Source organism: Rhinoraja longicauda, chromosome 29, assembly GCF_053455715.1.
Source record: "Rhinoraja longicauda isolate Sanriku21f chromosome 29, sRhiLon1.1, whole genome shotgun sequence".
NCBI lineage: Eukaryota > Metazoa > Chordata > Chondrichthyes > Rajiformes > Arhynchobatidae > Rhinoraja > Rhinoraja longicauda.
The window spans coordinates 26,353,705-26,369,276 of NC_135981.1; the positions used below are offsets into that span (position 1 = coordinate 26,353,705).

General features: G+C 44.2%; 1 protein-coding gene across 5 annotated transcripts in view; it reads right to left on the reverse strand.

The window, feature by feature from the left end:
• The window catches only part of adam11 (ADAM metallopeptidase domain 11), a 159,152-nt gene that overhangs the window by 60,017 nt on the left and 83,563 nt on the right, over positions 1-15,572 (reverse strand). For all 5 annotated transcript variants that reach the window (XM_078424546.1, XM_078424550.1, XM_078424548.1 and 2 more), the window contains exons 11-14: positions 13,866-14,032; positions 9,858-9,942; positions 9,057-9,147; positions 5,186-5,237 (exon numbers count right to left, since the gene is read on the reverse strand). In XM_078424546.1, coding sequence (XP_078280672.1) covers positions 5,186-5,237; positions 9,057-9,147; positions 9,858-9,942; positions 13,866-14,032 — 395 coding nt within the window. The remainder of the gene's footprint in view (positions 1-5,185; positions 5,238-9,056; positions 9,148-9,857; positions 9,943-13,865; positions 14,033-15,572) is intronic.

The window sequence follows — 15,572 nt, forward strand, 5'->3', positions numbered from 1 at the left end:
TTAATCTAATAGGCCAGTTAATCTAATTTCTGTAGTTGGTAATATTTTAGAGTCCATTACTACGGGATAAAATAGGCCAAAGCCAGCATGGTTTTGTTGAGGGGAGATCTTGCCTGATAAATCTGTTGGAGTTTTTTTGAGGAGGTAACAAGCAGGTAAGACAAAGGAGAGTCAGTGGATGTTGTTTACTTCGATGTTCAGAAGGGCTTTGATAAAGTGCCACACGTGAGGCTGCTAAACACGATAGGAGCCCATGGTATTAGAGGCAAGGTACTAGCATGGATAGAAGATTGGTTGACTGGTAACAGGCAAGAAGTGGGAATGAAGGGGGGCTTTTCTGGCTGGGCTGCCAGTGACTAGTGGTGTTCCGCAGGGGTCAGTATTGGGACCCATTACTTTTCACGTTGTATGTTAATGATCTGGATGGTGGAATTGATGGTTCTGTGGCCAAATTTGTGGATGGAACAAAGATAAGTAGAGGGGGAGGTAGTGTTGAGCAAGCAGGGAAGCTGCAGGAGTACGGACAAATTTGCAAAGTGGCCAAACGAGTGGCAAATGGAGTACAGCATAGCAAGGTGTACATCATGGTCTTTGGTAGAAGGAATAAAGGCATAGACTTCGTTCTAAATGGGGATAGGATTCAGAAATCGGAGATGCAAATGGGTCTTGGGAGTTCTGGTGCAGGATTCTTGAACGGTTAATGTGCAAGTTGAGTCGGCGGTTAGGAAGGCAAATGCAAAGCATTCATTTCAAGGGTAAAGTTGGAGTAACTCAGTGGTACAGGCAGCATCTCTGGAGAGAAGGAATGGGTGATGTTTCGGGTCGAGACCCTTCTTCAGCTAATTCATTTTGAGGGGACTAGAATAAAAGCAAGGTTGTAATGCTGAGGGTTTATAAGGGTTTATAAGGCACTGGTCAGACCACATTTGGAATATTGAGGGCAGTTTAGGGCCCATATCTGTGGAAGGATGTGCTAGTTTTGGATAGGGTCTAGAAAGGTTTACAAGAATGATCGTGGGGATGATTGGGTAAATGTATTGTGATGTCTTGAGAGGTCGGGAGCTTTTCTCTTGTAGGTTGGGAGGTGTGGGTGCCGGAAATGAAGCCACAAACGTTCTTGTTTTCAAACTTAAATTCCATATATTTAGTCTTTTCCAAAAACAGGTAAACTTAATTGTTTGCAGACAGGTACACAAAACCAAAACAGGTACTTAAATCAAAACTGTAGCTTGCTGCCTTCTTACAAAATATAACTCAAACACTGCTTCTCTCCCTCTCTGCTCCAGTCGTTGTCTCTCTCTTTAAATATACTGCCTCCCTTCCCTTTTAGCTCTCTCACTGAGGCAATCAGCTCATCTGTTTCAGCTGGGCAGCAATCAGTGTCAGCAGCAATCAGCAGCAATCAGTATCAGTGTCAGCAGGGCAGGCAGCCCTGCTGACTATTGGTTTTGTAGTCTTTTGCTGGCAGCCATGATGGTTTGTAGTCCTTGTTGCATCCACCGGGAGGAAATGTATCTCCCCTCTATGACTCTACCTCTCATGATATCACAGTATGATAAGTGTTTGAAGGTTATGGGACCTGTACTTGCTGGAGATTAGAAGGATGAAGGGGTGGGGGGTAGGGATCTCATTGCAACGTACTGGATAATGAAAGGCCTAGATAAAGTCAAAGTGCAAACAGTAATGGGAGAGTGTAGAACCAGAGGGCATAGCCTCGGAATTAAAGGACATACCTTTATAATAGAGAGGGTGAACTGTATTATCCCCAGGACAGAACCAGTCTTTCTGATGAGCTTGTTAATTCTCTTGGCGTCCTGCTACCCCAGCGCACGACAGTGAAGAAGATGGCACTGGCCACCACTGATTGATAGAACATCTGCATCTTACTGCAGACGTTGAAAGAACGGAGCCTCCTCAGAAAGTACAGACCTCTGTCCCTTCTTATACAGGGCGTCAGCGTTCCTGGACCAGTCCAGTTTACTGTCGAGCTAAACTCCAAGGTATTTGTACTCCCTGGTAAACTGCACATCCACACCATTGATGGAGACAGGGGACAGGGGTGTTCCTCTCCTCCTAAAGTCCCCCACTAACTCCTTGGTCCTGTCGGTATTGAGCTGCAGGTGATTCACCCCACACCACTCAACAAAGTCGTTGACTACACCTCTGTATCCAGCTTCCCTCCCTTCACTGATGCAGCCCACAATTGCAGAGTCATCCGAAAACTTCTGCAGGTGGCAGGAGTCTGAATTGTATCTGATGTCAGAGGTGTAGATGGTGAACAGGAAGGGAGAGAGGACCGTCCCCTCTGGGCCCCTGTGTTGCTCACCACCATGTCCGAGACACAGTTCTGTAGCCTGTCATACTGTGATCATTCAGTCAGGTAGTTGGTGATCCAGGACACCAATGGAGCATCCACCCGCATCTTCGTCAGTTTGCTCCCCAGCAGTGCAGGCCGGATGGTGTTAAATGCACTGGAGAAGTTAAAAAAACATGACTCTCAGTGCTTCCCGGCCTATCCAGGTGAACCTTAGGAATGATGGAGCAGGTGGATGATGGCATCCTCCACCCCCACCTTTGTTTGATATAAATATATATATATGTGTAATATACACACACACACTTTTGTTACTGTTTAGTTATGGTGTTTACAGAGTACTCTGTTTACATATCTCTTGTGCTGCTTCAAGTAAGAATGTCATTGTTCTGTTTTAGGAAAACACTTCGGACTCTTGACTTGACTCTTGGCTTCAAGGTCTCAAGGTATCAAGGTCAGTTTATTGTCACATGTACCAATTAAGGTACAGTGAAATTTAAGTTACCAGCTACACTAAGTGAAAAGCAACAAGACACACAACCACATAAAAGTTAACATAAACATCCATCACAGTGGATTCCACATTCCTCACTGTGATGGAAGGCAATCAGTTCAATCCACTTCCTCTTTGTTACCAGAAAGAAGATAAAAGTAGTGCAATTACTATGCAAGTACTGCATTGCCAGAGGAACACAAGACATTGGCACATATAATGGAATGGCGGGGTGACAAGAAAAAGGTGGAACTGGGGTCAGTCTGGGAGACGCCAGGCACGCTGTACATCAGGACGGTGGAAGCAGCAAACAGGAGAGAGAGTGGCCATTGCTGAGGAGTGGTGTGGGGGAGGGAGCTGTGCTTCGAAGTGAGCAATGTAACAACACTGTCGGCCCCCTCCATTGTCAGAGTGAGGCTCAGTGCAAATTGGAGGAGCAATACCTCATATTTTGCTTGGGCAGCTTACACCCCAGCGGTATGAACATTTACCTCTAACTTCAAGTAACCCTTCAAGTTACTCTAGCATTTTGTGTCTATCTGCGGTTTAAACCAGCATCTGCAGTTCCTTCCTACAACACTGTTGACATGCATGGTTGAACTTTGAACTGTGGTGAGTGGGTATTAGGGTCATTCAAATGTTGGACCAATCTCCAAAAATAAATCTGTTTGGTTTATAATTGTACATCCTGTTAGTTAATTATTCTACTTGATGTTTACTTGGCAAATGGTTTATCTGTGTTTTAAAACTTGACAGGTTGGAAGTGCATCCAAATTCTTCTGCATAGTTGTTGACTTCTGCTGTCTGTTGCCACAAGCAAACTTGAGGCTGACTCGATTTTTGCATTTTCTTTCAACCAACCGAGTCCTGCTGATAGATACCATTGCTGGTACCTTTCCACCGGCACCCACCAAGTTTCTCAGCTAAGTAGCTGCTTTATCATTTACGCATAACATCCATCCAAGACAAAGAAAGCCTGGATCAGAAAAACAATCCTTTGCCCAGAAATGGAAAAATCACTTTCCCAAACCCACAATCTTTATCACAAAAAATGGGACAAGGATTGCAGGCACATGTGAATGCCACCACTTCAATGTTCCCTTCCAAAAAGAACAACTTTCCTTCTTGGCATTACAGCTAAATCCTGTACCAAGGAATAGTACATTTCAGTTTGTTTCCAAACAGCACTCTTTCAAGAAAAGGAACAGAAGTGTGGAAACGCACACCCCCAGATTCAGGGACAGTTTCTTCCCAGCTGTTATCGGGCAACTGAACCATCCTATCACCAACTAGCTCATTGGAGACCTTCAAACTATCTTTAATTGGACTTTACTGGGTTTTGTCTTGCACTAAACATTATTCCCTTTATCCAGTATCTGTACATAGCGGACGGATTAATTTAGTTTAGTTTAGTTTAGTTTAGAGATACAGCACGAAACAGGCACTTTTCGGCCCAACGAGTCCGCGCCGACCAGCGATCCCCACACATTAACACGTACAAACTCCGTACAGACAGCACCCGTAATCGGGATTGAGTGCTGCATTCGCTGTAAGGCAGCAACTCTACCACTGCGCCACCATGCCGCCCCGTAATCAAATATAGTCTTTAATATAATTGTAAGCATGTTTTGGCTTTTCGATGACTGGAATAACTTTTTGTTGAACGTGACAACAATAATAATTAACTAAATAAACCAAAGAATGGAGGCCAGGGTACTTGATCAAAGGCAGGTTCTCAGCTTTCCATGCCTGTAGTCATCCTTTATAGGTTATCCCATTAATTCCATTCTCTTGTTCTATTCCATACCCTAAAATTATTTCCCTACTATCCAATTCCCTTTTCAAGGTTATCGTTTCATCTGCTTGAAGTCCTGAAGCAATTACTGCATGGCACAGTTATCAAAATATTCTGAAGAAAGGTCTTGACCTGAAACGTTACCCATTCCTTCTCTCCAGAGATGCTGCCAGTCCCGCTGAGTTACTCCAGCATTATGTGTCTATCCTTCACGTATTCTACCGTGGTTCCACTGCTGCTTGATCTGTATCAACCAGTTTTTGACATTTCGGCCACTGTAAAAAAAATGCTCCTTACTTACTCCATCCAAACCCTGCATGTGATGAACAAGCTCCTCTTTCCTCTTCTCTTTGGTCTAAAGAGAAGCAGCTTAGTTCCTCAATCCTTTTCTTTCACCCCATTCAGGTAAATACCCTCTGCATTTTCCTCAGGCCTTGGCATACTTCACTATCTGTAGAGCCTGTAAATGGACAGGCTGCTCCAACAGAGGCCTAACCAACGCTTTATAAATGGACCACTTGCTCTCCTTCCAGCCGACGGCACGATATGCTACTTTTAAAATAGATTATCCTCCCCATCTTACCCTGTATCCTCCATTATACAACCACGCCAGACATCAGGACACCGGCAATTATCTGTGAATGGAAATAAAACATGGAATATATTTGAAGCGCTGATGCAATGGTTTTGATGTGCAGAATGACATATCATAAATACATGTTTCATATGATCTGTGAAACATTGCAGAGATTATGATTCAGAAAGATGATGGTACTTTACCTTTTATCAGCCATTAAGTAAATGCCCAATTCTCCAATGTTATATCTCCTTTGATATAGACAATAGACAACAGAGAATAGGTGCAGGAGTAGGCCATTCGGCCCTTCGAGCCAGCACCGCCATTCAATGTGATCATGGCTGATCATTCTCAATATCGGCTGCTAGTTGGTTGGAATGAATCTCCAGAACTTTACTTTTCAATCAAAGGGTGATCTTATAGAGGTGTATAAGATCATGAGGAGAATGGATAGGTTGAAAGCACAGAGCCTTTTACCCAAGGTAGGGGTATCAGGAACCTTAGAGACTACTTGAGACTTCAGAGAGCACGGAAATAGGTCCTTCTGCCCACTGAGTCCAGCTGTTCAGCGAGCACTATCTTATACAAGAGCGACAATTTACAATTTTACCAAGCAAATCAACCTACAAACCTGCAGGTCTTTAGAGTGTGGGAGGAAACCTGAGCTCCTGGGGAAAACCCACGCGATCACAGGGAGAATTTATAAACTCCTTATAGATAGCACCTGTTGTCAGGATGGAACCCGGGTCTCTGGCGCTGTAAAGCAGCAACTCTACCACTGCGCCACCATGCCACCATGTGGGTTAAGGTGAGACGGGCAAGATTAAATAGGAACCTGAGGGGCAACATTTTCACTCAGAGAGTGGTAATATGTGGAATGAGCTGCCAGAGGTAATTGAGGAAGGTACTATAACAGCATTTAAAGGGCACTTGGATAAGTCCCTAGATAGGAAAGGTTTAGAGGGATATGGGCTAAACTCGGGCTAATGGGAATAGCTTAGAGGGGATAACTTGGCTGGTATGGACAAGTTGGGCCAAAGGGCCTGTTTTAATGCTGTATGACTGGATGACTCTATGGAATGAACTTCAGAGGAAATTGAAGCAGTATTTTACATTTTCACCCAAACAGGATCCTTAGTTCTTGAACCAGGAAATATGGCTCTCTAATTCCAGAGATGAAATTTGGTCAAATGTGCTTCATTTTCGAATGAAAGGTGATGAACATAGGAAATAGAAAGTTAATGGTTCCCGGGAACTATTTCCCCAGAAAATGAAACTCCAATAACATCCAATTATTTGGAAATCCCTTTGTCTCCAGATTCTGTTTGATCTGCTAAATTCATCCAGTAGTTTGTTTTATGCTCTGGATACTAGTATCTACAATCTCTCTCCATTCAGAAATCCCGATGGCTGGGTATTTGGCTCACCGGGTACTGCTTGCCACACTCCTTTTCAACCCACCTAAGTCCCAGTTTTCATGCTCTCTTTCAACTCACTAGGACCTATTTCCTTCCCTCCCTTGAAAGTGACTGGGACCCTGATTCCAATGCTATCTTTAAACTCACCAGAGACCCAGTTCCAATGCTCAGGTTCAACTGACCAGGTCCCTGTTTCCTGCACTACCTTACAACTAGACCAGACCAAGGCATTTACCAGACCAAGGCACCACCTTACAACTTACTGAGTTTCATTAAAAAAGTAATTATAATACTGCGTAACATCTAAAAAAAAGAATTAATAAGATAATCCAGAACAGCATCAAAGTTGGAAGCATGCCAGATAACTGTTCTACCTCCTTGCCTTTTCCCCAAGCAATTTCATGAACCAGTCTCAACCTGATTGCTCCTTCTACTTCCCTCTCCCATCAGGCAAGAGGTACAGTTTGAAAACGGATACCTCCAGATTCGTCCTAGCTGTTGTAAAGCAACTGAACCATCCTCTCACCAACTAGAGAGCGGTCCTGACCTCTAAACTCCATGGGAGACCTTCGAAACAATCTTTAATTGGACTTTACTGGACTTTATCATGCACTTAAAGCTGTACCCTTTATCCTGTATCTGCACACTGTAGAATGTTTGATTGCAATCATTTATAGTCTTTTCGCTGACTGAATAGCATGCAACAAAAAGCTTTTCACTGTATCTTGGTACATGTGGCAATAATGAATTAAACTAAACCTTGTGTGATCCATGCAGATGGAGGAGCAGTCATTCAACACAACAATAACCTGCTGGCTCTCCTGACAACTGCTGCTGGAGTTTCATTAATCACTCACTGGCTGACAGTGAGTTAACACAACACAGAATGTGGTTCAAATAAGTTCATAAATTACAGAAGCAGAATTAGGCCATTCGGCGCATCACGTCTACTCTGCCATTCAATCACAGCTGATCTATCTCTCCTTCTCAACCCCATTCTCCTGCCTTCTCTCCATAAACCCTGACACCCGCATTAATCAGGAATCCATCAATCTCAGCCTAAAAATATCCATTGATGGTCTCCACAGCCCTCTGTGACAATGAATTCCACAGATTCACCACCCTCCGAGTAAAGAAATTCCTCCTCATATCTATATACTAAAACGTTTGTTTGTATGTTCCTGAACTACAGCCAAAACAGTACAAGAGGAGGAGGGGGAGGGGAGGGGAAGGGGGAGGGGAAGGGGGAGGGGGAAGGGGGAGGGGGAGGGGGTGAGGGAGGGGGTGTGGGAGGGGGTGCAGGAGGGGGAGTGGGAGGGGCAGGGGAGGGGGAAGAGAGGGTGCTGCACCAATGCAGGAGAGGTTTGGGCCCAACGGGCCCACGGTCTAGTCCTTTCTAAAGATATGTCCTTTTATTGTGAGGCTATGGCCTCTGGTCCTAGACTCCCCCGTTAGTAAATGTAAGGCATTCGTGGCTTTTTTAGTCACTGGACAAACTCAACATCACTGGCTATTTTATGGGAGGAGCCATGTAAATTGGAGGGAAATATGACATTGACTACTCTGGCATCTTGAGATGCACAACATTGAATTAAGAGCATCAAATTCAAACGTTAACTTGGCTTCTAATTCCACAAATTCTGCCTGACCTTCGAAGCATCTCTGTTTTATTTCAGATTTCCAGTATCTACAGTTTTTTAAAATATTCATTTCCCAGTGCTGACATAGGTCTGGGATAACATGCTCAAACAGCAGGCATTCTTTTTCATGCAAAATATCCTTCACATTAATAAGCAAAATGGTAGTCCCAGGTTTTGGACAATATTCAGTCAAATATTTAGGGAAACACGAACAGGAATAAAAGATGGGGCTTTAACCTGTAGATCACAAAGTCCACAATTTTAAAGCAGGATCCTCAGTGTGTCTAACAACGATCTCAGAAGAGCTCGGACACGTGCAATGGCACCCAACAACGCTCCATGCTCCATGTAAGCATCTCCAGACTCCCTCTCTGCCAATCTCCACACCCACCATTCCTCCCTCACCTCACTCACTGGACCCAAACCCTGCCTCTTATGATGCCTGGACATAACCTCTTTCAACGGGGTGTCAGGGGTTATGGGGAGAAGACAGGAGAACGGGGTTAAGAGGGAAAGATAGATCAGACATGATTGAATGGTGGAGTTGACTCAAAGGGCTGAATGGCATAATTTTTCTCCCTATCACTTATGAACTCATGAAATCTTTTCCTTGCCACCGACCTCCTCTTCCAACCACCCAATCTCTTCCGCCTGATTCCTGGACCCAAGCCAACACCTTCTTACATCTGACTACCACCGCGCGCCCAAACCTGACGATCAACAGGAAGCCAACACAGAATAGTCCGACCCCTCCCCCCCTCACCACAATGACTGGCAAGTCCGCACACCAAGCCCTCTGTTTAGCAGCCCTCCACTTACTGGTTCTTGCCTGCTGGGTACTCCACATCATTCCAAGGTTCTGGCCCAAGCTTTGTGCCAGTGCGACACCCATTGCAGCAATGTTTCCGTTCTGAAAGAAAGAGCATCAACAATCAACCAAAGTACAGCAAAAAAAGACACAAGGTGCTGGTGTAACTCATCAGGTCAGGCAGCATCTGTGGGGAACATGGATAGGTGGCGTTTCACAGAGTGCTGGAGTAACTCAGTGGGTCAGGCAGCATCTCTGGGGAACATGGATAGGTGACGTTTCATAGAGTGCTGGAGTAACTCAGCGGGTCAGGCAGCATCTGTGGAGAACATGGATAGGTGACGTTTCACAGAGTGCTGGAGTAACTCAGCGGGTCAGGCAGCATCTGTGGGGAACATTGATAGGTGACGTTTCACAGAGTGCTGGAGTAACTCAGCGGGTCAGGCAGCATCTCTAGGGAACATGGATAGGTGATATATCTTCTTCAGGCTACATAATTAATTAATTTGGATCAGGATCTAGCCACATTCTCCAAAGATGCTGCCTGACACTGAGTTACTCCAGCACTTTGTGTCCTTTTTTTAAATAGATTTCTGAAATTGCCTGGAAGGATCTCATGACAAGAAGGTTAATTGATCATTTATCTGTTATCATGAAGAGTTGCAGACTGTAATAGACAATTTAAAGTTAACTAGAATATGTGTGCTTTGCATTGTGTGTTGAATGAACAGTTGGTCAAAATGGTAGTGTGGGGGGGCGGTGGAGGATTTAAACAAATCTGCACTAGTAGAACACAAACAAAAGCTACAAACCTCATTAATGCCTCCTCCTTTAGATAGAGAGCAGATCCCTCCAATGTAGGCGGTTGCACTGTGGCTGGACTGAAACATGCGGCCTCTGTGGACAAGAGAATCAGAAACCCTCAGAACACAATATTACAGCACCTGAAGTTGCCAATGCAGCATAACAACCCATGACATTTTCATTTCTGAAATTAATGTTTATTTGAAAAATTGTTTGAAGAATTTGTTTTTAATATTTCCATCACATATCAGTGGATAACTTCTCCTTGCATGTGGCGGAAACAAAATTGATAAATTTAATTTGAGGTTTGTAAATCACCTTGTGGTCTTTTACAGAGGAAGTATGTCTCAAAGATATCTTGTCAGTCTCGCTCAGAATTAGTCTACTTTGACCTCATCATTAAATTCCTTTAGTATCTTCAGATAGAACAGTTACTTAAAGTATATTCTTCCAAAGGATAAACCCTCCCTCCCTTCCTCCTTCTCTCCCTCCCCCCCCACCCTCCTTCCCTCCCTCCCCCCCTCCCTCCTTCCATCCCTCCCCCCCTCCCTCCTTCCCTCCCTCCCCCTCCCTCCTTCCCTCCCTCCCCCCTCCCTCCTTTCCACCCTCCCCTCCCTCCATCTCCTCCCTCCCTCCCTCCCTCCCTTCCACCCACATCTATGGACTGAAATATTTCCCCTCACTGATGTGTCAAACTACTGAACTTAACCCCAACACAGCTTATTAAACCAAATACAAATTGTCCAAAAATACATTTATCTGTGATGTTCATAAGAAGCCATCCACTGTTATAAATTAATTAATCTTCAGTTCAAAACCCAGGACACAATTAATATTAATATTAATATTAGGAGCAAAGCGGCATGCAAATAAAAGCCTCTAAACAATCTGTGTGGCAAATCGTGCAGCAGAATATCGGACAATTTAAAGTTTTGCTAAGGTTGACATTTCGGAACTCTCTTCCCACCAGCAAGTAATTACAGTTTTCCACCAGCTACATGTTTACAGGAGTTCAAAGAGAGACAGGACTTTTATCATAGAAACATAAAAACATAGAAAATCGGTGCTGGACTAAGCCATTCGGCCCTTCGAGCCAGCACTGCCATTCAATATGATCATGGCTGATCATCCAAAATCAGTACCCCGTTCCTGCTTTCTCCCCATATCCCTTGATTCCGTTAACCCTAAGAACTACATCATGAATCAAAACAGCTCAAATCAATCTTATATGATGTCACTAAAAATAGCCTCGATGCTGATAGTGTGACTATAAAGACCTGTTGAGGTCCAATCATCCTGGTACCTCCATTCATTTAACCACAGCTGTGTCTGAACGAAGTTTGTATGTTCTCCCTGTGACATGCGTGGGTTTTCTCCGGGTGCTCCGGTTTTCCCTCCACACTCCAAAGACGTACAGGTTTGTAGGTTAATTGGCTTCGGTAAAATTGTAAATTGCCCCTAGTGTGTAGGATAGTGTTGGTGTGTCAGGATCGCTGGTCGGCACGGACTCGGTGGGCTGAAGGACCTGTTTCCGTGCTGTATCTCAGAACTGAACTAAACTGAACTAGACTACTATTGTAGATTAACTGACAGGGATTGATGGTGCAGATGCTGCAAAAACTCAGTGGGTCAGGCAACGTCTTTGGAGAACATTGATATGTGACGGTTCGGGTCAGGACCCTTGTTCAGACTGATGGTGACAATTGGTAATAACCCCATTATCATAAGTCACCATATTGGTAGAAAGTGAACCAAGGGAACTTCATTCTTTTTGAGACAAGAACAGAAAATGCTGGAAATGCTCAGCAGGTCAGGCACATCTGCAGACAGAGAAACAAAACCAATATCTCAGATCAAAGACTCTTCTGAGTCAAGGAATCATAGAGTCATACAGCACAAAAATAGGCCCTTCAGCCCAACCTGCCCTTGCCGACCAAGATGCCCATCGACATTAGTCCCACCTGCCCACGTTTGCCCATGCCCCTCTAAACCATGGCAATAAAATGAAAGCTGGCTCCAAAACTTATCAATGTGAAATAACTAAAGTGATTAAACACCGCTCCATGTTTGTGGGTGTTTAGTCAACAAAGGAACACTACTTCCTGTTAGCTGAGGGGCAATTTCAAGGACAATTGTTCAAAACATGTATTGTAGAATTACTCTGTTTGTAGTATACCAGTACTGGGTAAACTATAGCACAGGTGATAATGTTAACTCAATGTTGCGATGGAACAATTGCGCAGCTGATAGAGACCTGACCTTCAATCCTGACCTTGGATTCTGTCAGTATGGTGCTTAGACGTTCTCCCTGTGACTGCATGGGTTTCCTTTCACATCCCAAGGACGTGCGGGTTTGTAGGTTAATTGGCCCTCTGTATATTGCCACTGGTGTGCAGGGAGTGGATGAGAAAGTGAGATAATAGAATAATGTGAACGGGTGAACGTTGTTCAGCATGGACAGTGGGCCGAAGAGTCTGTTTCCATGCGGTATCTTGATAAACCAAACAATGGTCTACCTTCCCTCTCAAGCGACTGTGGAAGTCGCCATGACACCACACAGAAGACAATTGGAGCAAATTCTCCCCACATCTTAACAAAAGTTGATCGATCAGCCAATAACATTTATGAGCAATCACAATCGTAGTACTTTGTGCAAATTGGGTGCCGTTTTCCTCACTTACCCATTCTCCCTGACCTAGTCTCATCTACCTGCACTCAGACCATAACCCTCCAATCCCCTCCTATCCATATACCTATCCAATTTACTCTTAAATAATAAAATCGAGCCAGCCTCCACCACTTCCACCGGAAGCCCATTCCATACAGCCACAACCCTCTGAGTAAAGAAGTTCCCCCTCATGTTACCCCTAAACCTTTGTCCCTCAATTCTGAAGCTATGTCCCCTTGTTGGAATCTTCCCCACTCTCAAAGGGAAAAGCCTACCCACGTCAACTCTGTCCGTCCCTCTCAAAATTTTAAAAACCTCTATCAAGTCCCCCCTCAACCTTCTACGCTCCAAAGAATAAAGACCCAACCTATTCAACCTCTCTCTGTAGCCTAAGTGCTGAAACCCAGGCAACATTCTAGTAAATCTCCTCTGTACCCTCTCCATTTTGTCGACATCCTTCCTATAATTTGGCGACCAGAACTGCACACCATACTCCAGATTCGGCCTCACCAATGCCCTGTACAATTTCAACATTACATCCCAACTTCTATACTCGATGCTCTGATTTATAAAGGCAAGCATACCAAACGCCTTCTTCACCACCCTATCCACATGAGATTCCACCTTCAGGGAACAATGCACAGTTATTCCCAGATCCCTCTGTTCCACTGCATTCCTCAATTCCCTACCATTTACCCTGTACGTCCTATTTTGATTTGTCCTACCAAAATGCAGCACCTCACACTTATCAGCATTAATCTCCATCTGCCATCTTTCAGCCCACCCTTCCAAAAGGCCCAAGTCTCTCTGTAGACTTTGAAAATCTACCTCACTATCAACTACTCCACCTATCTTAGTATCATCTGCATATTTACTAATCCAATTTGCCACACCATCATCCAGATCATTAATGTAAATGACAAACAACAGTGGACCCAACACAGATCCTTGGGGCACTCCACTAGACACTGGCCTCCAACCTGACATACAATTGTCAACCATTACCCTCTGGTATCTCCCATTCAGCCATTGTTGAATCCATCTTGCAACCTCACTATTAATACCCAACGATTTAACCTTCTTAATCAACCTTCCATGTGGAACCTTGTCAAATGCCTTACTGAAGTCCATATAGACAACATCCATAGCCTTGCCCTTATCAATTTCCCTGGTAACCTCTTCAAAAAATTCAAGAAGATTAGTCAAACATGACCTTCCAGGCACAAATCCATGTTGACTGTTTCTAATCAGGCCTTGATTATCCAAATAATTATATATATTGTCCCTAAGTATCTTTTCCATTAATTTTCCCACCACAGACGTCAAACTAATATGTGACAGGACTTACGAAAACATATGAAAGGCATCATTGTGATCGCTGACGTGGTCCTTTCGGTATTTCATGAAATCTCCCAGTGTAACCAGTGGATCTTCATTCATGTTCATTTTGTCTCCAGTTGCCCATGTTTCCATAGCAACCAGCACGATCCGTGTATTCAGTTCTACCTTATAAATCTAAAAAGTAAAACAAATGTATCAACAATGCAATAAAGGTACATATTGGACATTTCTCTATTGTTTAGAAATATTTCCGAACAAACAGTTCTGCCAGTATGCCAGTTAGTAATAGAGTCTTACCGACGGTTAGATTTTTTAGAGATACAGCGCGGAAACAGGCCCTTCGGCCCACCGAGTCCGCGCCGCCCAGCGATCCCCGCGCATTAACACTATCCTACACACACTAGGGACAATTTTTACATTTACCCAGTCAATTAAACTACATACCTGTACGTCTTTGGAGTGTGGGAGGAAACGGAAGATCTCGGAGAAAGCCCACGCAGGTCACAGGGAGAACGTACAAACTCCGTACAGACAGCGCCCGTAGTCAGGATCGAACCTGAGTCTCCGGCGCTGCATTCGCTGTAAGGCAGCAACTCTACCGCTGCGCCACCGTGCCGACGTTAAGTTTTGTGTCTACCTTAAGTAAAATATCTGATTTATTTCAAGGCAAAAGGTATAGAAGTGTGAAAATCCACACCTCCAGATTCAGGGACAGTTTATTCCCAGCTGTTATCAGGCAACTGAACCATCCTACCACAACCAGAGAGCAGTCCTGATCAACTGAACAACAAAGGGTGGTGAATCTGTGGAATTCTTTGCCATAGAAGACTGTGGAGGCAAAGTCAGTGAATTTAAGATAGACACAAAATGCTGGAGTAACTCAGCGGGTCAGGCAGCATCTTGGGAGAGAAGGAATGGGTGACGTTTCGGGTCGAGACCCTTCTTCAGACTGAGGGGACGGGTCAAAGATAGAATGTAGTCGGAGACAGTAAGACCAGTCTGAGAACTGGGGAGGGGATAGAGAGGGAAAACAAGGACTATCTGAAGTTAGGGAAGTCAATGTTCATACCACTGGGGTGCAAACTACCCATGCGAAATATGAGGTGCTGTTCCTCCAATTTGCGCTGGGCCTCACTCTGACAATGGAGGAGGCCCAGGACAGATAGGTCAGATTGGGACTGGAGGGTGAGTTGAAGTGCTGAGCCACCGGGAGATCAAGTAGGTTAAGACGGACTGAGCAGAGGTGAATTTAAGCTATTTAAGGCAGTGGAAGTCAGTTACTTAAGGCGGGGATAGATTCTTGATTAGTATGGGTGTCAGAGATTATGGGGAGAAGGCAGGAGAATGGGGTTAGGAGAGGAGATAGTTCAACCATGATTGAATGGCGGAGTAGACTTGATGGGCTGAATGGCTAAATTCTGTTCCTATCACTTATGATCTTATGAACTATCTACCTCATTGGAGACCCTCGGACTATCTTTGATTACTGGTTTTATCTTGCACTAAACTTTATTCCCTTATCCTGTATCTGTACACTGTGAATGGCTCGATTGTAATCATGTATTGTCTTTCCGCTGACTGGTTAGCACGCAACAAAAGCTTTACACATGACAAAAAACGGATTAATTCACTGATCATTCCTCTCTTAAAAAAGTATCACTGGAACGAGTATTACAGGATCATCCACCTTCGGTTTAAAACCTTGATCTATGTC